The sequence below is a fragment of the Pelobates fuscus genome, chromosome 6, assembly GCF_036172605.1.
Source record: "Pelobates fuscus isolate aPelFus1 chromosome 6, aPelFus1.pri, whole genome shotgun sequence".
In the NCBI taxonomy this organism is placed as follows: domain Eukaryota; kingdom Metazoa; phylum Chordata; class Amphibia; order Anura; family Pelobatidae; genus Pelobates; species Pelobates fuscus.
The window spans coordinates 187,787,131-187,806,894 of record NC_086322.1 but is presented as its reverse complement, the minus strand read 5'-3'; the positions used below and the strand labels follow the sequence as shown (position 1 = coordinate 187,806,894).

Sequence of the window (19,764 nt, the reverse complement as noted above, 5' to 3'; positions counted from 1 at the left end):
TTGTTGCATAGGGAGGGCCTCACCTGTCACTCCCATTCTTTCTTATGCTTTAGTAGACACCGAGAGGCCATCACCTGACCACCCGCGTTTCGGTGGCCTCTACCTCCCTTAGGGCCAATGCAGATAGAGCCTCTCATGCCGCTTGGCAACTAGCAGGGCCTCACCTGTCACCCTCAGTAGTTAAATTCTTCGTCACTTGGCAATAGCAATATATGGATCAAACTAATGGTGGCTTTGTATAGTCGTATGTCTCCCAAGTTACTAGGGTACTGTCTCTACCCAACACCTCATCCACTTATACATTATATATACCAGAACTGGTTAGGGATTTGTCAGGTATGCGTGACTTATCTAAGTAATTTTGAAGTGTGGTAGAACGAATATATTTTGTATGGTACACTTCTTTTTGCCCTCTTTCTTACAGGCCTAATGCCTTGTCGGTTCCGGCTCACCACAACCGACTGCGGTTATTAACTATGATGTTTATTACTAATTATATGTTATCTAACCATTACGGCAATATTGCCCCGACCACAAATATATATGGCCTGTATAGTCTTATTTTAGATGGCTTGCCCAAATTGCTGATCACATTAAGTGTTTGAGATCAGAATTTGCAATATGTCAATTTAATAAGACATTTATAGCACAAGCGGTATCACCTAGAGCTTAGATATACAAATTCAACATCTTTTTAAATGAATATGAATTACACATTTGCCAAATTTATTCTTTCTAATACAGTTAAAATATCATAATCTAGGGGCGGGGCCTGACCAGCGAGGCTAGCAGACGTGCTACTGCAGAGCTCCTCAAACAATAGGGTAAAATTCCACTTTATAGCCCTAAAAACTTATGAAAAGGCAGCCCAAACAGCTTCATTCGACCTCAGAAGGGGCACTAAACCGACTTCGCAACCTGCAATCATTCTGACACCGGCTGACAGACCGACTTGCGCCATGAGGCCTGGCGACCGTAGAGCGGGAGAGGCGGCCGATCCCCCGGTCCGGCGCCATGAGAGGCCGACACAACGCAAGAAGGAACCCCGTTACCCCCCCCCCTGGACCGTCGGGGGTGATCGCGGTCCACAACCGAGTGAGAAATCGAGACCGGAGCGGGAGCAGAGGGGGAATGCATGGGGAAGTATGCAACTCAATACCGCACCCAACATGGCGGACGCCTCATGTTCCCCCGAGCCCACAGACCCACAGCATGAGACCCAGCAAAGATTAGAAGCTATCTTCAACGACTTCTGGCGTAAACTGGAGGCCAAACTGAAACCGACAGCCTCACAACGACTAAGCAAGGACTATAAAAGCAACAAGCATGGCGCCACTGGGAGGGCTACCGAGACACATCCCAAACTGAGCAATGCAGGCCTACCAGCACGAGAGCAGGAGGAAACCTGTAAGTCTACAACAACACCCAAATCAGCACCACACATCAAAAAGGTGTACAAAGCTGCCGCCCTGACTACCCGACGTCCTTCTGGGCTGGGAGCCCATCGGGGGTTCACCCCATGCCGTCCATACACCCGTGGAGATGCCCGGGACAGGGAGAACCCACGGGCCCCCGAGCCAACCTCCATGCCAGGGAGGCTCCATGGACTCAAGGCGAGGGCTCTCGCTAAGGCCCGGAGCCAGAGCGCCGGGAAGCAGAGTCGCAGTGGGAACACCCGAACGGAACGGAGAGACCACCACCACACACCAAGCCCCCCCTCTTCCAGAGGACATCGAACTCAGACCCCAGCCGGGAGAAGCTCTACTGACATGTGGACACTATCTCTGAGCACCGCCTATATCTCACCGGTAGACGCCATGAGAATGCCGACTAAGGGAGAAGGCTGACTTTCGGTAACACACTGGGGGCTAGCTTGCTGCCCTACCACCATGCCCATACAAAGTCTCGGTGGTGCACTTTTATATTTTTATAGTTTTATGTTTTGAGACCAGCATCCAACATCGAACTTTTCAGAGTTCTTCACTGTTTATTCATTACCGTATGGCTTTGTATTTTTCAGAATATTCTTTGCACAATACTAAATGTCTCATTACGCCTACTAGACACATGCCTGTATAGCCTGTCCCCTGCTAACTCCGGGTTGACAAGCCAGATTACCTGGCGATCTAACTGTTGGCCTTTCCTTATTCATTTTAAGGCGCCCTACCGGGCCTCATACATCAAGGCAACCCCCATAGCAACACTTGCTTTGTTACTGTTACTCTCTTCGCTTTAATCGATTGATTTAATCGCATACAATATGCGCGGTGGCTTAATCACTTATCCACACTGGCACTGACGACCTAATAACTCACTCGGGCTTACTAAGCCTTTAGTTTAGCCATTGCTGCATTGACATATTTAATGTACATTAGCTAGATTCGCATCATAAAAATGCCACTCCAGATAATGCTAAGATGTCTTATATGCATATTTTATTCAACTAAACATTGTTTGCCTGTAATAACCTATTTTTAAGCGAGTTGATAACATAGGATGTTTCACAATTCAAACATGTCGAACCAATCGTGACCCAACAAAATAGAAAAGTGTCACAAACGAGCACTTACCGTACTCTTTAGTTTAACATTGTTCCTAGTGCGTTATGTCTACTTAAAAAAAAAATAAAATGTGCTGTATATCTATGCCATGACCATGTATGTCGCTGGAATGCCTGTAACTGCTGTTGTGGCGTTACAGAATACTCTGTTTTGTAAAACATTGCACAAGAAAAATAAAGAATTATAAAAAAAAAAAAAAAATATCATAATCTAGCAATATTGTATAAATATACAAATATATAAGGGAAAAAAAAAAGTATCTAAAAAAGAAATTAGAACAATTATCCATTTATATCTTCCACATGGTGAGCTGTCTGTTCTGTTGATAATACACGTTACAGGAATTTTGCTCTTAGAACATCAGTATAGTTCGGATGCTAGAACAACAACAAAAAAAAATAGGTTAAAATAAGCAAATAAATAAGACAGAATGTGTTTTGTGTAGAATGTGTTTTAAAGGAACAATCCACAAAAAAGCAAATCTGTATATTGAGTTGTGTGTGTGTGTGTGTGTGTGTGTATACATATATATATATATATATATATATATATATATATTCCAAGTATGTAATAAGTCTGCACTCACGGTCTTCTTTAAATAAAATTTATTTTATTGCATCAAAAAGGGTCCAGGGAGATCAACGTTTCCTGATGAAAGTCCCAGTAAGGGACTGAAACGTTGATCTCCCTGGACCCTTTTTGATGCAATAAAATAAAAGTGTATTTAAAGACAACACAAACACACACACACACACACAAAAATGTAATGAATTTTGCATTTTTTTTTTCCTTTGGGGTTTTTCTTGACTTGCCTAGGGCGCTTCTTAAGGAGGTGGGGGCGCAGATGTGGGACCCATTCTTTGTGTGCCACAGGTGAAGGCACTTGGCGCTAGGAAGCACTTACATGGCTGCAGACTAGCACCCAGGGCCTTCAACCTCTGGCTACAAAGATCACAGAGCTGCCCCCCCCCCCCTTACACACCTGTTATGCCAGCTACACACAGGTGCATCACACGATCACTCCGCCCTTCCCCTGCACTCTGGGTCAAGTGGGTGGGAGGATAGTGGGGGCGGAGCTAAAAGAGAGTCAAGCAGCCAGGCTTGAACTGGGACCTACAGATAAACTATTTGAAATGAGGGACTTTATGGTGTGTGTGTATTTGTGTCAGTCTGTTTCAGTCAGTGTTTGTCTGCTTGGGTCTGCCTGTGTGTGTGCCAGGATCTTTTTTGCCTAGGGCTGCAAAAATCCTTGCACCGGTCCTGTATAGAATCTGCAGCTACTGCATGCCCACCCCTTCTTCCCCTTAACAGACTTTCTTATCTGTGCCAGGGAATAATCATAGAGATTTGAGCTATATTTAAAGGACCACTCTAGGCACCCAGACCACTTCAGCTTAATGAAGTGGTCTGGGTGCCAGGTCCAGCTAGGGTTAACCCATTTTTTTTTTTATAAACATAGCAGTTTCAGAGAAACTGCGATGTTTATAAATTGGTTAAGCCTTCCCCCTAATCCTCTAGTGGCTGTCTCATTGACAGGCGCTAGAGGTGCTTGCGTGATTCTCACTGTGAAAATCACAGTGAGAGCACGCAAGCGTCCATAGGTAAGCATTGTAAATGCTTTCCTATGCGACCGGCTGAATGCGCGCGCAGCTCTTGCCGCGCGTGCGCATTCAGCCGACGGGGCGGAGAGGAGGAGGAGAGCTCCCCGCCCAGCGCTGGAAAAAGGTAAGTTTTACCCCTTTTCCCCTTTCCAGAGCCGGGCGGGAGGGGGACCCTGAGGGTGGGGGCACCCTCAGGGCACTCTAGTGCCAGGAAAACGAGTATGTTTTCCTGGCACTAGAGTGGTCCTTTAAGCTCACTGAGAAGAAGACATACTCTCTGCACAAGCACCTGCATTTGAATTTAGCTCCGCAGAGCTAAACTAGCAAAAAGATGCTGACAGCCAGGGAGGTATATCAGCGTTCATTTATAAACCTGTCAATTTCTACAATGTCATATCTGCGTGGTAGTTACTTTTGGAATGGTGGAACTTTTCTTCATATTTGTATACTGTACTATGTTTTTATAAAAATATTTGTTAAAAGTTCTGATTTCTTTTAAAATCTGCACTTTTTTAAGAAATGAAACACACTTGAGACTCTTGTCGCAAATAAAGAATTTCAGCAAGGTAAGGGGCTTTATATGTTTGGACTAATCTTTTAACCGCTTCACAACATCCAACGGAAATGTTTTGTCATGCTTGTGCTACCGTTGTGCTCACAATGTTCAGAGCCAAGGGAGGCTGCTGCAATTGTCATCTGACTCTGATTATTTTATTATTATTATTTCTTAATTCTATGTAGTTAATTAGGATGGGTGATAATTCATGGGAAATTGAATAGTTTAGTGTTACGTTAGGGGTAAAAAGACAAAAAAATAAAAGATTGAAACAAATAAAATTAATAACATTATTTAGTTAAAGTTTGTGTGTAAAAAGTTTAAAATGCTTAGAAAATTCAGTGCAGAGGCGGATTCAGAATTCTGTCAGCAAAAGAGAGTTGACCGACAGTGCCTCAGAATTTGATGCAGGTTTATACAGTGATTAATATCTAATTTAAGAAATGGTAGGCCTTTGGTGGGGTAGTATTTTAACAACCTGTTAAAATACTACATATTCACCGTAGAACCAGCATCAAAATTGAAATGTAAAAAAAAACTGAAATGTCTGTGTCTCAAAATTTGCCAATTCAACATCCACATATATTTGAAAGAGGTACACCAGGGGCGTATTAGCCGCGAGGCAAACAAGGCATTTGCCTTGGGCGGCATTTTCCAGGGGGCGGCAAAAATAGCCGCCCCCAAATGCCCAAGGCAAATGTCTTGTTAGCCTTGCGGCTAACAGACATGCCGGCGGGCTGCTGGGCGATCGGGCGGCACTGCCTGGCGGGCGGGCGGGCGGTCAGCCGGCGAGGGAGCACTTCCCCTGAGCTGTCTGCTCAGCTCCCTCGCCAGCCGCAGAGTGAGGCTGGGAGGCGGAGCCGGAATATGACGTCATATTCCGGCTCCCAGCCTCACTCTGAGGCGCGCGAGGGAGCTGAGCAGACAGCTCAGGGGAAGTGCTCCCTCGCCGGCTGGCCACCCGCCCGCCAGGCAGTGCCGCCCGATCGCCCAGCAGCCACTGGACCACCAGGGAGGAAGAGACACCCCCACCTCCCCAGCATTCCCAAAGGTAAGGAGGCTGGGGGGGGGGTGTTAAATTAAAAAAAAATGTGTTAAAAATAAATGTAAAAAAAATGTGTTAAAAATAAATTTAAAAAAAAATGTGGTAAAAATAAATTTTAAAAAAAATGTGTTAATGTGGGTGGGTGAGTGTGTGTCTGTGTCTGTTAGTGTCTGTGTCTGTTAGTGTGTGTGTCTGTCTGTTAGTGTGTGTGTCTGTGTGTGTGTGTGTGTGTGTCTGTTAGTGTGTGTGTCTGTTAGTGTGTGTGTCTGTTAGTGTGTGTGTCTGTTAGTGTGTGTCTGTTAGTGTGTGTCTGTTAGTGTGTGTCTGTTAGTGAGTGTGTTTGTCTGTTACTGAGTGTGAGTGTGTCTGTTAGTGTGTGTGTGTTTCTGTTAGCGAGTGTGTGTTTCTGTTAGCTAGTGTATGCGTATCTGTCAGTGAATGTGTGTGTGTGTGTGTGTATTTAGAATGCGGGGCGGGGGGAAAGGTTGGGTGGGGGTGGCGCGGGGGGAGGGGGGGCGCCTGAGTTTTGTCCTGCCTAGGGCAGCACAAAACCAGGATACACCACTGAGGTACACATGGGGTTTTGCTGTACTAAGACGACATAGCTGAGCAACATATTAAGCGTTATACTGCCGTAGCACACATAAGGATTGCAAAATATACAGCAACATCTTCAAGTGTGTGTGTGTGTGTCAAAAAGGCAGAAAGTACGGTTATTACTACTAGACTTGGTACAAACTAGCAAATAAACTTTTACGCAGCAGATGTAGGTGAACACTAAATTTTGTTCAGGAATAGCACACATCAGCTTTAAGAAATAACCATCAAAAGATCCTTGTTATAAGTTTGTATGTCAAAACACTGAAAAACACAATTTCACTACAATATTTAGCAGAGATTGGCAGTGAAATGGCTATCTAAAAAGTGTCAAAATAACCTTAAGTAAATAGCTTGTGATGTCTATTTTATATACATATATACTTTTGTGCGGCAATTTTGATATCTTTGATGACTATTAAAGGATCACTATAGTGTCAGGAAAACAAAGCGGTTTTACTGACACTATAGTGCCCTAAGGGTGCCCCCAACCTCACGGTCCCCCTCTCGTTGTGCTGAAGGGGTTAAAACCCCTTCAGCAGCTTACCTTATTCCTGCACTGGGCTCCCTCGGTGCTGGTGACATCTCCTCCCCGTCCGATGTCAGTGGAGCCGAATGCGCATGTGTGGCTTTCCTATGGACGCAGAATTCGCATCCAGCATGGCAGATGCGCCTCTAGTGGCTGTCCGGAAGACAGCCACTAGAGGCTGGATTAACCCCAAATGTAAACATAGTTTCTCTGAAGCTTACAAGACAAACATACCAAATTTTAAAATCGCTCCACATTAAAAGTTTATTTTTCTCCTTGTATTTTGTGACCTGTAACTACCAAAAAAAAAAAAAAACTTTAAATCCTTGACATATTATATATTCTGTAAATCAGAACAACTAAATGAATTTATGGGCACATTATTATGGCAAAAACTGTAAAAAAAACTTTTTATTTGCATTTTTTTACACCCTGTTCCAAATTATTATGCAAATTCTATTCTGTCACAAAGATTAAATATTTTGTTTTTCAGTTTAACTCATGGATGGCATTGTGTCTCAGGGCTCTTTTGATCACTGAAAACAATCTTGGACACCTGTGATAATTAGATTGCCAGGTGAGCCCAATTTAAGAAAAAACTACTAAAGGAGGGTGTAGCAGATGGTGTCAGGGCTGTCCTAAAAGACTGTACTATTATTGCAATTTGTGTATTATTTTTATTCCTATGGTTAAAATGTCTGTGGATTCATATAATGGTTCGGTAGTTTCCATCCATACTCCATACGAATGTAAACTACCGAACCCATGGACCACCTCAGAGAGAAGTGTGTAGCTTATTAATCGTTTACACTTCTCTAACCGCAGGTTAATTGGTACTTTAGTGCGGTATCTGGGTGGCCGCTGTTCAGGATACGAACATGTGGCGGCGGCCATCTTACGCATGAAAATATCAGCGGTGTTTGGTCGTCGAGTGTCTGGAACTCAAATCGGACACTCGATTACCCGAACACCGCTGAGACCTCCATAGCTCCGTAACTCGCAAACGGGAAGGCTAATCAGTCTCCCGTTCGGTAGTTTCAAAGTACCGAACAAGGGGATTCATACGAATCCAAGATTAATTGTGGATGGCAATATTTAATGTGTATTCTACCTCCCGAACGAAGACCAACCGCAGGGCCAAAATCTATGGAACTCTTTTCGGATACCACCTCGTGTGCGGTCGGTCAAATTATACCCTCCACCTAACTCCCGAACCCCTGGACCGATCTGGGTGATTTTTGGATATGTTAGTCACCCAGATCAGGGCTACCAGGGGGTACCCCCAGGATTATTGTAACTACTTGTTTTAGGGTACATTCAGAACTGGGGGGAAACTACAGTATATGTAATGGGATTAAGTGTCATACTGAGGGGAGGAGATGTGTGGGAGGTAACGGTTATACTATTGGTTACTGTCCTAATTAATGTGAATCCATCCCTTGCATGGGAGAATGCTTTATAAGGAGACTGTGTGGATTAAAAGTCAGTTCTGTTCCTGATGCTGTGTGTCGTCCAGTTATTGGGAGTGCTGTTGGGATATTATTGGATTATTTTGCCTGCTGGAATTACTACTCTATGGATCTATAATAGATAGAAAAATCCCAAAGGTCAGAGTTTCTGAAAGTGGAACAGAAGTCCCACTTACAAAACACGCTGACAGAGGGTGTGCCCATACACAAAGGTATATAGTATAAATCCCCTTGTATAAGACGTAAAAAATAATAAATCTTTAATAGATGAACATATAAATATATATAAAAAAATTATAAATTGCTGCACCTTATAGAAAAATAAATAAAGAAAAAGAACCGTGAAAAAAAGAAAAAAAGTGCTATGTACACTGGGTATGGGTCTAAGGTGAATCTTAACTGCTGAGATTAGGTTATCTTAGTACAAAATTCCATAAGATAAATAGATATCAGGCAAGGATGTTGTAGGGTAAATTAGACCGGTAAAAAATACCTTGAAGTTAGCCTGCAGAGGTAAACTAGCATATAGAGGTGTATAGAGCAAAAATATCTGCATATGTAAGTCAAAGACTATTATGGGAAAAAAACACCCAAAGAGAAAAGAAAATAAAGTAAATAGAGTAAAATAAACTCCCTGTTTTTAAATTCAGGGTGGTGTATATTCCCTGTAGTCTAAAACAGGACGCTGTCCTGTATGTTGATATAGTGAAGGGTTCTCAGGTGCTGTTAGAGATGACTGCTTAGGCACACACAGTCCAAAATCAAAGTATAGTACGTGGAGAGAAAGATCCCTAGAAATGGGTTTAGTATTTATATTCCCCCACGTATATAACGTTGCCAATGCCTCAGTCTTCAGAGCAGATAACTTAAGAGCCCATAAACTAAATAGTACGGCATACAAAGTATCGTTCCCCTTATACACACTAATGTGTAGTGTCCTCTAGGCTAATAGCCTGGATCCGGATACATGGTTGCAAAAGAGAAACACTGTACTAGGAGAGATACAGGCAGCCGATAATTGCTACAAATGCTTACATCCGCTAAACAAGGTCTATAAAGTCTTAACCATATCCTCGTCCTTAATACCCATCTCATGGAGGAAATAATAATAGTAAACCTAGACCTGACAACCCATAGTGATTTAAAAAAAAAAGGAGAAGCCTAAACCTAGCGTCCTACTCGACGCGCGTTTCGGCGCTATATGGCACCTTTATCAAGAGCGGTAAGATGCCTGAGAAACCGCCACGGTTTTAAAGGATACAGGGCCAGCCCCTTTCGTGACGTCATGTGGCCAATTGTGTAGCGCCACGTCACAGGAGGGGGGAGGGGACAGAAATTGCGTGATCGGGCAGTATTGTTAGCGAGGGGGAACATGTGTAAATTTATACATATCGATAGAAAAGCTCCCTGCAGTACTGCCCAAACATATATGGCTGTTTAACCACATAGTAAATGAATGTATCCCTTCATTAAATCATGTAGTAATCAATGTATTGTAAATATGTACAGAATCTTAGAATCTAAGAGATTACAGTACAGTATTACTACTTAGGGTAAGGAAAAATAAAATTAATTAAATTATAATATATATGATATACCCATTAGGGTTAAAGTAAATAAGACTTTACCAAGTGTTGAAATAACACAGAATGAAATACTATATATATATATATATATATATATATATATATATATATATATATATATATATATATACACATAGATAATAAAAGGGGTGTTATTAATTTATGTTAATGTCTCAGAGCCACCATACGTTACAGGAAAGGGGAGAAGGAGAAGCCCTCATTGAGACCTTTTGGACTCAGAGTTTTAAGTTGATAGATCCAAAAGCATTCTCTTTGCCTAAGAAATTTATCATAATCCCCCCGCCTAGGGTTCCTTTTGACCAATTCCAGACCACAGAAACGTAGCCCCTTAGGGTCACTGATATGGCATTCACGAAGGTGTCTTGAGATCGGATTTTCAGTCGAATATTTACATGATCTGATATGTTCCTATATCCGTTTTTTAAAAGGGCGAAACTTTTGCCCACATATTTTTTGTTACATTCACAGGTCAGCAGGTATACAACACCTGATGTGTTGCAATTGAAAAAGGAGGTTATAGCAAAGTCTTCCTTTTCCAGACTGTCCTTAACCGTTTTAGAATCTCTTTTAATAAACTTGCAAGAGATGCATCTCCCACACCCATAGGATCCAACTAAAGGGGTCTGGAGCCATGTTGTGGGGGGGAGATCCAGTTTTCAAATGACTGGGGGCTAAAAGGTCTCGTAAGTTTTTTCCTCTCCGAGCCGTCATAGAAACATTTGGAGCCAGTACTTCTTGGAGATGTGGGTCACCCGTTAACAGCGGCCAGAAGCGTCTAAGGGAACTTTTTATATTCTCCCAGCCTGCATCATAGGTGGCAATTAAACATATATTCCTCTTTGGGTCCTCAGGTGATTTTTGGGTATCCCCACTTATCAGAATGCTGCGGTCAGAGTCAAGTGCTCTTTTGTATGCTTGTTTAAGGCATCTGTTAGGATACCCTTTAGCCTTGAATTCATTCTTTAATTCCCTGGCCTTGATCTTAAATTCGTCAATGGTGCTGCAGTTACGTCTAATTCTAAGGTATTGACCAGTAGGGATACCTCGTTTGAGGGGTACAGGGTGGAAGCTGTCCCATCTAAGAAGACTGTTGGTCGCCGATGGTTTGCGGTAGAGAGTGGTATGTATTTTATTCTCAGCTGTAATGGAGATCGTTAAGTCCAAGAAGTTTAGGCTCGAGCCCCCAAATTCATTGGTAAATCTCAAGTTTTCGTCGTTAATATTTAGAATTCGGACGAACTCATTGAAATCCTCAGAGCTACCCAGCCAGACTATAAGGACGTCGTCAATGTAACAACGCCACAGATATATGTAGGAGAGATATTGTGAAATCCCTGTATGCTGGGAAAGGTTCTCCTCCCACCATCCTAGATGGAGGTTGGCATATATCTGTGGCGTCGTTACTCTATTTACTTTATTTTCTTTTCTCTTTGGGTGTTTTTTTCCCATAATAGTAGTCTTTGACTTACATATGCAGATATTTTTGCTCTATACACCTCTATATGCTAGCTTACCTCTGCAGGCTAACTTCAAGGTATTTTTTACCGGTCTAATTTACCCTACAACATCCTTGCCTGATATCTATTTATCTTATGGAATTTTGTACTAAGATAACCTAATCTCAGCAGTTAGACTTCACCTTAGACCCATACCCAGTGTACATAGCACTTTTTTTCTTTTTTTCACGGTTCTTTTTCTTTATTTATTTTTCTATAAGGTGCAGCAATTTATAATTTTTTATATATATGTATATGTTCATCTATTAAAGATTTATTATTTTTTACATATTATACAAGGGGATTTATACTATATACCTTTGTGTATGGGCACACCCTCTGTCAACGTGTTTTGTAAGTGGGACTTCTGTTCCACTTTCAGAAACTCTGACCTTTGGGATTTTTCTATCTATCTATTGCCTTGGGTTATGCCCTGTATCTGTTGCCCATCTAGTCCTTGCTTTTCACTATTGGGTCAGTGTCTTCTGACCCGCTAGTCATCCCTTTTTTTGTGATTATGGATCTATAATACTTGTTCCTGAGCCTCACTGGGATCTATAGTGGATTTAACCTGTGAAATATCAGGCCTCCGCTACAGAGGGTGTTCCACATTATTAAGCAGAGCACCATTTTCATGCAATATGGGGAAGAAAAAGGATCTCTCTGCTGCCGAAAAGAGTGAAATAGTTCAATGCCTTGGACGAGGTATGAAAACATCAGATACTTCACGAAAACTTAAGCGTGATCATCGCACTATTAAGAGATTTGTGGCTGATTCAGAGCACAGACAGGTTTGTGCAGATAAAGGCACTGTTGCGGTCACCGGCCCGCCGAGCCTCGCGGTCGTGCCCGACCGACACGACCGCTCCGACTACTCGAGCTTACCTGCTCGTCGGCGAGCCGGGAACCGCTCCTTCCGTTCTTCCGGGCATCACGCCCGAATCAAACATGGCGCCGACCACGTGGTCACGCCTAAGAGTAGCTCCGCCCCCGAAAATTATACTAACGTGTGCGTGACGTCACGACGTCAACGCACACGCATGTTTTGGGGTCAGAGGCCGCCCTCTGACCAATCATAGCCTAGAGAGGGGTATTTAAACCCCTAACTTACCCTAGTACTTTGCCATGTCGTGGTTTCAGTTCCCTGGTTTCCTGAAAGTGATATTTTCGTGTTTCTGATTTCCTGGTATCCTGATCCTTGGCGTTTCCCTGGTTATTCTGATCTCTGGTTTCCCTGACTTGGCTTGTTTTATCGGTATTGAGTATTTTCTGGCTTCCTTGACCTCGGCTTTCCCTTTGACCATTCTCTGTCTCTAGCGTATTAGTCCGGCCATTCTAAGGTCCGGTTTACGCTCTGTCCTGTTATTTTTCCTTTTCTGACTTATGTATATGTTTACATAGTTTCTGCGTGCTGGACCACACTACTAGTCGTGACATTACGACATGGCCTTGGATCCTGCAGAACTATGCAAACATATGATCGCCTGTGAAAATAGGGTGGAAGATATGGACCACAGGTTAGACCAATTTGCCCAGGCATTTCAGACCTTGCTCCAGAGAATTGCCTATTTAGAGGCACCCCCTGTACCACCTGTGGTTCCGCCACCTGTAGTGGTTCCCGTACCACATAGACCACCGTCCATAACATTATCACCGCCCCCTCGTTATGGAGGTGATTCTAAGGAATTTAGAGGTTTTTTAAACCAAATAGAATACCACTTTGAGGCCTCCCCAGGTTCATTCCCAACAGATAGATCTAAAATAGGCTATCTGATGAACCAATTAACTGGGAAAGCCTTGACTTGGGCTAACCCCTTATGGGAAAGTGGTGACGCTATAGCCCGTGATTACAGTACCTTTCTTACGGCCTTTAAGGCTACATTTGAACCTAAAGGCAGGGAGAAAAACGCTGCCAAAGCCCTTATGAGAATCAGGCAAGGCAGTCGTCCTGTAGCCGATTATGCAATAGAGTTCAGGACATTAGCGTCTGAGGTTGATTGGACCAATAGCGGTCTGGTGGCTGCTTTCTCTGAAGGTTTAGCTGAGAATATACAAGATGAGACTGCAGCTAGAGACCTTCCGGTTAGTCTTAATGAGTTTATTGCCTACATGATAGACATTGATAACCGGCTCAGAGAGAGAGAGAAAAACAAACAACGTAACAGACGTTCTAATTTGTCCATAGCTCCTCGTTTCTCTAACCCAGTGGGGAGTAGCCAAACGCCTCTTCCAGAACCTGAACCCATGCAATTGGGTAGTGCTAAACTCACTGAGGCAGAGAGACAACACAGACGTAACGAGGGGTTATGTATGTATTGTGGCAAGAAGGGACATCTAAGATCGTCATGCCCGGTTCGGCCGGAAAACTTGCACACCTAAGGCACGTACGGGGACCGACCTTAGGTGTGATGTATATGTCCCCTAAATTGACTAAGAACCGTTTCCTTGTCAAAGTAACCTTATCTTTCGAGAACACTACTGTTCAGTGTGAGGCTATGATTGACTCTGGGGCAGCGGAGAATTTCCTAGACAAAGAATTCTCTGCAAAACATCTCCTGCCCTTAAGACATAAAGAGAAACCTATCGTAGTCGAGGCCATTGATGGAAGGCCTCTTACCCAGCCTTTCATCACACACGATACTTTGCCAATCACCGTCTCAGTGGGTATTCTCCACTCTGAAGAAATGATCTTTCAAATCATATCTTCACCTACAGTTCCGATAATACTCGGTTTCCCTTGGCTCCTGAAACACAATCCACGTTTGGATTGGATTGAAGGAGAGATTGTGAGTTGGGGTGAGAGATGCAAAGGTGTTTGCTTTAAGCAAATCCCACAACCTATTGGTACCATTAATGTTCCTGTTGCACCTCCCTGGACCACACAAATTCCACCGCAGTATATGGATTTGAAAGAGGTATTTAACAAGGTCCAGTCAGAAGGATTACCTCCTCATAGACCTTATGACTGCACCATAAACTTATTACCAGGGACTATGCCTCCCAAGGGAGGAGTCTATGCCTTGTCCCCCCAGGAAAATCTTTGTTTGGAGGAATATATTAAAGATGCTCTCAGAAAGGGTCATATCCGTAGGTCCTCCTCACCAGCCGGGGCTGGATTCTTCTTTGTCTCTAAAAAAGAAGGAGACCTACGCCCTTGTATTGATTATAGGGGTTTGAATAGGATTACAATAAAGAATGCCTACCCTATTCCCCTTATATCAGAGCTGTTTGACAGATTGAGGGGAGCTCGAGTCTTTACCAAGCTCGATCTCCGAAGCGCATACAATCTAGTCAGGATTAAGGACGGTCACGAATGGATGACCGCATTTAACACCAGAATGGGACATTACGAATACCTGGTTATGCCGTTTGGATTATGTAACGCTCCAGCGGTATTCCAGGATTTTATTAACGATGTCCTGAGAGAGTACCTTCACATGTTCGTTCTAGTTTACTTGGACGACATTCTCATCTATTCCCCAGACCTAGAGACACATCACGAACATGTGAGAATTGTACTGAAAACCCTGTTACAGAACGGCCTTTACTGTAAACTGGAAAAATGCCAGTTTGACCAAACGGAGATACAATTCCTTGGATACGTTATATCTCCGTCTGGTTTCCAGATGGATCCCCGTAAACTGGAGGCAGTCTTACAGTGGCCATTACCCAAGGGCCTTAAAGCCACTCAACGCTTTATAGGTTTTGCGAATTACTACCGCAAATTCATAAAGGGTTTTTCCTCCGTGATTTCCCCTATAACCAATTTAACCAAAAAAGGAACAAATTGTACGTCTTGGCCCAAAGAAGCAAGAGAGGCATTTGAATTGTTAAAATCTTTATTTTCCTCAGCACCTGTCCTGACCCATCCTGATCCAACCAAACCATTTATCCTAGAGGTGGATGCATCAGAGACAGGAGTTGGAGCCATTCTGTCTCAAAGAGAAAGTCCTGATACACCTTTACATCCTTGTGGATTTTACTCTCGCAAACTCACACCTGCAGAGAAGAATTATGACATAGGGAATAGGGAACTTTTGGCCATTGTACTTGCCCTTAAGGAATGGAGGCATCTCTTGGAAGGTTCCAAAGAGCCACTTTTGATCTTTACGGATCATAAGAATTTGGCTTATATCGGGGACGCTAAGAGACTGTCCTCTCGTCAGGCTAGATGGTCATTGTTCCTCTCCCGATTCAATTTCATAATTACGTACAGGCCTGGTACCAAAAACACCAAGGCAGATGCACTTTCTAGGCAGTTTGAGACAGATGAAGCTCCGGAACAGGTGATATATCCTATTGTACCTCCTGAATGCCTCATTGCCACCACAGTTACCGAAGTGTCTTCTCCACTCTTCTGTGCCATAATAGCGGATCAAACTCAGGCACCTGTGGGAAAACCTCCGGACAAACTGTATGTGTCACCTCAGTTTAGAAAGAAGGTACTAGATTTGTTCCATGACAACCTCACAGCAGGCCATCCTGGAGTTCACAAAACCCTCTCTGCCATCTCCCGGAGGTTTTGGTGGCCTGCTCTTAGAAATGACATCAAAGAATATGTTGGGGCATGTCAAATATGTGCCGTTTCTAAAGTTCCTCCTAGATCGCCTCCTGGACTCTTACAACCACTGCCCATACCCAGTGCTCCTTGGACCCACTTAGCCATGGATTTCATTGTGGATCTCCCCAGTTCAAACGGGTTTAATACAGTCCTTATGGTTATCGATAGGTTCACAAAGATGGCACATTTTGTCCCCCTTAAAAAATTACCATCTGCTCAAGATCTAGTTCAAATATTCTTGAGAGAGATCTTTCGGTTACACGGGGTACCTAAAAGCATAGTATCTGATAGAGGTACCCAGTTTGTTTCTAGGTTTTGGCGTTCCTTTTGTAAGCAATTAGGCATTGAACTCTCCTTTTCGTCGGCATATCATCCTCAAACAAATGGAGCAGCAGAGAGGGCGAATCAGTCTCTAGAAGCCTATTTACGTTGCTTTATAAATGCCAATCAATCTAACTGGTATGAGCTCTTACCCATGGCTGAGTTCGCCAGGAACAACGCCACTCATGAATCTTCTAATCACAGTCCATTCTTTGTTAATCAGGGTTATCACCCCGCTGTCTTTCCTTCTGAATTCTCAGACACGGAAATTCCTGCCTTGAACACCCGTTTGGAATCAATTCATGACACCTGGGATTCCGTCCATTCAGCTCTGCAAAAAGCTTCATTACGAGCGAAGGCCCAAGCTGACAAAAAACGGGGCGCTAATCCTGTATATCTTCCAGGTGACAGGGTGTGGCTCTCCACAAAACATATCAAGCTTAAGGTCCCGTCCATGAAATTTGCCCCTCGGTACATTGGTCCCTTTCGAGTTACCCAACATATTAATCCAGTGACCTATACCTTGGCACTACCGGCTCATATGAGAATTGCGAATACTTTCCATGTGTCTCTGCTCAAGCCCCTTACTTGCAATCGCTTCACCAGGGTATCCACTCCTCCTCCGCCCTTGGTAGTGGGTGATCAAGAGGAATACGAAGTCCATTCTATCATGGACTCCAAGTTATCCAGAGGTGTCTTGTCCTATCTCGTTGACTGGAAGGGTTATGGTCCCGAGGAACGTTGTTGGGTTCCTGCTGACCGGGTCCATGCGCCCCGTCTTATCCGGTCATTTCACAACCGCTTTCCTCTTAAGCCGGGTCCTTCCCGCCCGGTGCGCGGTCTTCGAGTGGGGGGTACTGTTGCGGTCACCGGCCCGCCGAGCCTCGCGGTCGTGCCCGACCGACACGACCGCTCCGACTACTCGAGCTTACCTGCTCGTCGGCGAGCCGGGAACCGCTCCTTCCGTTCTTCCGGGCATCACGCCCGAATCAAACATGGCGCCGACCACGTGGTCACGCCTAAGAGTAGCTCCGCCCCCGAAAATTATACTAACGTGTGCGTGACGTCACGACGTCAACGCACACGCACGTTTTGGGGTCAGAGGCCGCCCTCTGACCAATCATAGCCTAGAGAGGGGTATTTAAACCCCTAACTTACCCTAGTACTTTGCCATGTCGTGGTTTCAGTTCCCTGGTTTCCTGAAAGTGATATTTTCGTGTTTCTGATTTCCTGGTATCCTGATCCTTGGCGTTTCCCTGGTTATTCTGATCTCTGGTTTCCCTGACTTGGCTTGTTTTATCGGTATTGAGTATTTTCTGGCTTCCTTGACCTCGGCTTTCCCTTTGACCATTCTCTGTCTCTAGCGTATTAGTCCGGCCATTCTAAGGTCCGGTTTACGCTCTGTCCTGTTATTTTTCCTTTTCTGACTTATGTATATGTTTACATAGTTTCTGCGTGCTGGACCACACTACTAGTCGTGACAGGCACATTGAGGAAGATTTCTGTCAGATCCATGCATCGGATCAAGAGAGCAGCTGCTAAAATACCATTACATAGCAGCAAACAGATATTTGAAGCTGCTGGTGCCTCTGGAGTCCCACGGACATCAAGGTGTAGAGTCCTGCAGAGTCTTGCAATTGTGCATAAACCTTCTATTCGGCCACCACTAACCAATGCTCACAAGCAGAAATGGCTGCATTAGGCAGAAAAATACATGAAGACTTTTCAAACAGCCCTGTTCACTGATGAGTGCCGTGCAACCCTCGATGGTCCAGATGGATGGAGTAGTGGATGGTTGGTGGACAGCCACCCTGTTCCAACAAGGCTGCGTCATCAGCAAGGCGGTGGTGGAGTCATGTTTTGGGCCAGAATCATGGGAAGAGAGCTGGTCGGCCCCTTTAGGGTCCCCGATGGTGTAAAGATGACCTCTGCAAAGTATGTGGCGTTTCTGACTGACCACTTTCTTCCCTGGTACAGAAGGAAGAACTATGCTTTCCGTAATCAAATCTTCATGCATGACAATGCACCATCTCATGCTGCAAAGAATACCTCTGCATCAATGGCTGCTATGGGGATAAAAGGAAAGAAAGTCATGGTGTGGCCTCCATCCTCCCCTAACCTCAATCCTATTGAGAACCTTTGGAGCATCCTCAAGCAAAAGATCTATGATGGTGGGAGGCAGTTTACATCCAAACAGCAGCTCTGGGAGGCTATTCTAACATCTTGCAAACAAATTCAGGCAGAAATCACAAGTTCAATGGATGCAAGACTTGTGAAGCTGCTATCAAATAAGGGGTCCTATGTTAAAATGTAACGGGACCAGTTAAAATGTTTAAAAAGTTAAAATGTTGTTATAAGTTTGATTGAAATAGCTTTTGATTTCAGTAAATATGTTGCAAACACAACAAATGACAATTTTCAGTTCTTTACAACCTATAAAGTGTTTTGAAACTTACTGTGCGTAATAATTTGGAACAGTGCATTGTAAGTTTTTTATATTTAAAAAAATTACTGTTGTCATTAGGAGGTTTGTTCAATAATATTTGAATTGTACTCTAATAGCTGATAACATGAGAATTATGCGGATTGTTATTTACATCAATTATTTAGGTAAATGAGAAAAATATCATTTGCATAATAATTTGGAACAGGGTGTATAATAATTTAAGAATATATATATATATATATATATATATATATATATATATATAGAAGAAAAAAAAAAGCAAGATGGTTCCTGCACTCACGCTATATCACCCCTTAGTAGCCGGGTGCCAGCCAAATGTGGCTAATGTATCCAGGAAATTCAAATAGATGGCTGCACTCACGTTTTTTTTGGTATAAAAGTCCAAAATTTATTGTAGAGTCATTTAAAAGATCAACGTTTCAGTCCTTCTAAGAGGACTTTCTTCAGGATCATAAAAATATATATATATATAGATATGTCACATTAAATTAAAGCTCTTTTTGTCCTTTAAAAAAATGGTATTGCAAAAATTGCTTGCAATACAAGCTTTTGAAGCTGTGTCCTTAAGGTTAATTAAGGACCCAAGGCATAATAATGACAACAAATGTATTTACTTCATAGCCTTCACCACACCCATGTATGGAAGCAAGCATGATCAAGCAGATTATGTTTTACTTTCCTTTGCCACATAATTCTAAATCTGCCGTAGTAAGCTTTGGGGGAAATTAATCTTCTAAGTATAAATTAGGTGTGCTTTAGATACTGTATTTTTCTTGCATTGAAGTGTGACTTGGGCCAGAAAAGTTGGGAACCACTGCTCTGTACTCCACTCTGGGGTTTGCAGAATATTTAGTCAGTCACAAGCTGCCAAAATAACTAATAATTATTTGACTCTAGTCACCAAACCAACTTTAGCTTAATGAAGCAGTTTTTGTGTATATATTATGCCTCTTA

General features: G+C 43.2%; 1 protein-coding gene across 2 annotated transcripts in view; it reads right to left on the bottom strand.

Annotated features, from left to right (window-relative positions):
* The window catches only part of LOC134614612 (alcohol dehydrogenase 1-like), a 200,387-nt gene that overhangs the window by 114,603 nt on the left and 66,020 nt on the right, over positions 1–19,764 (bottom strand). Inside the window, exon 9 of one of the 2 annotated variants that reach the window (XM_063458589.1) lies at positions 2,834–2,938. The exons of the other annotated variant lie outside the window; for it this stretch is intronic. Within the exon in view, the coding sequence (XP_063314659.1) occupies positions 2,914–2,938 (25 nt within the window). The 3' untranslated portion in view covers positions 2,834–2,913. Of the gene's footprint in view, positions 1–2,833; positions 2,939–19,764 lie in introns of those variants that run through there. 2 annotated transcript variants of the gene reach the window in all.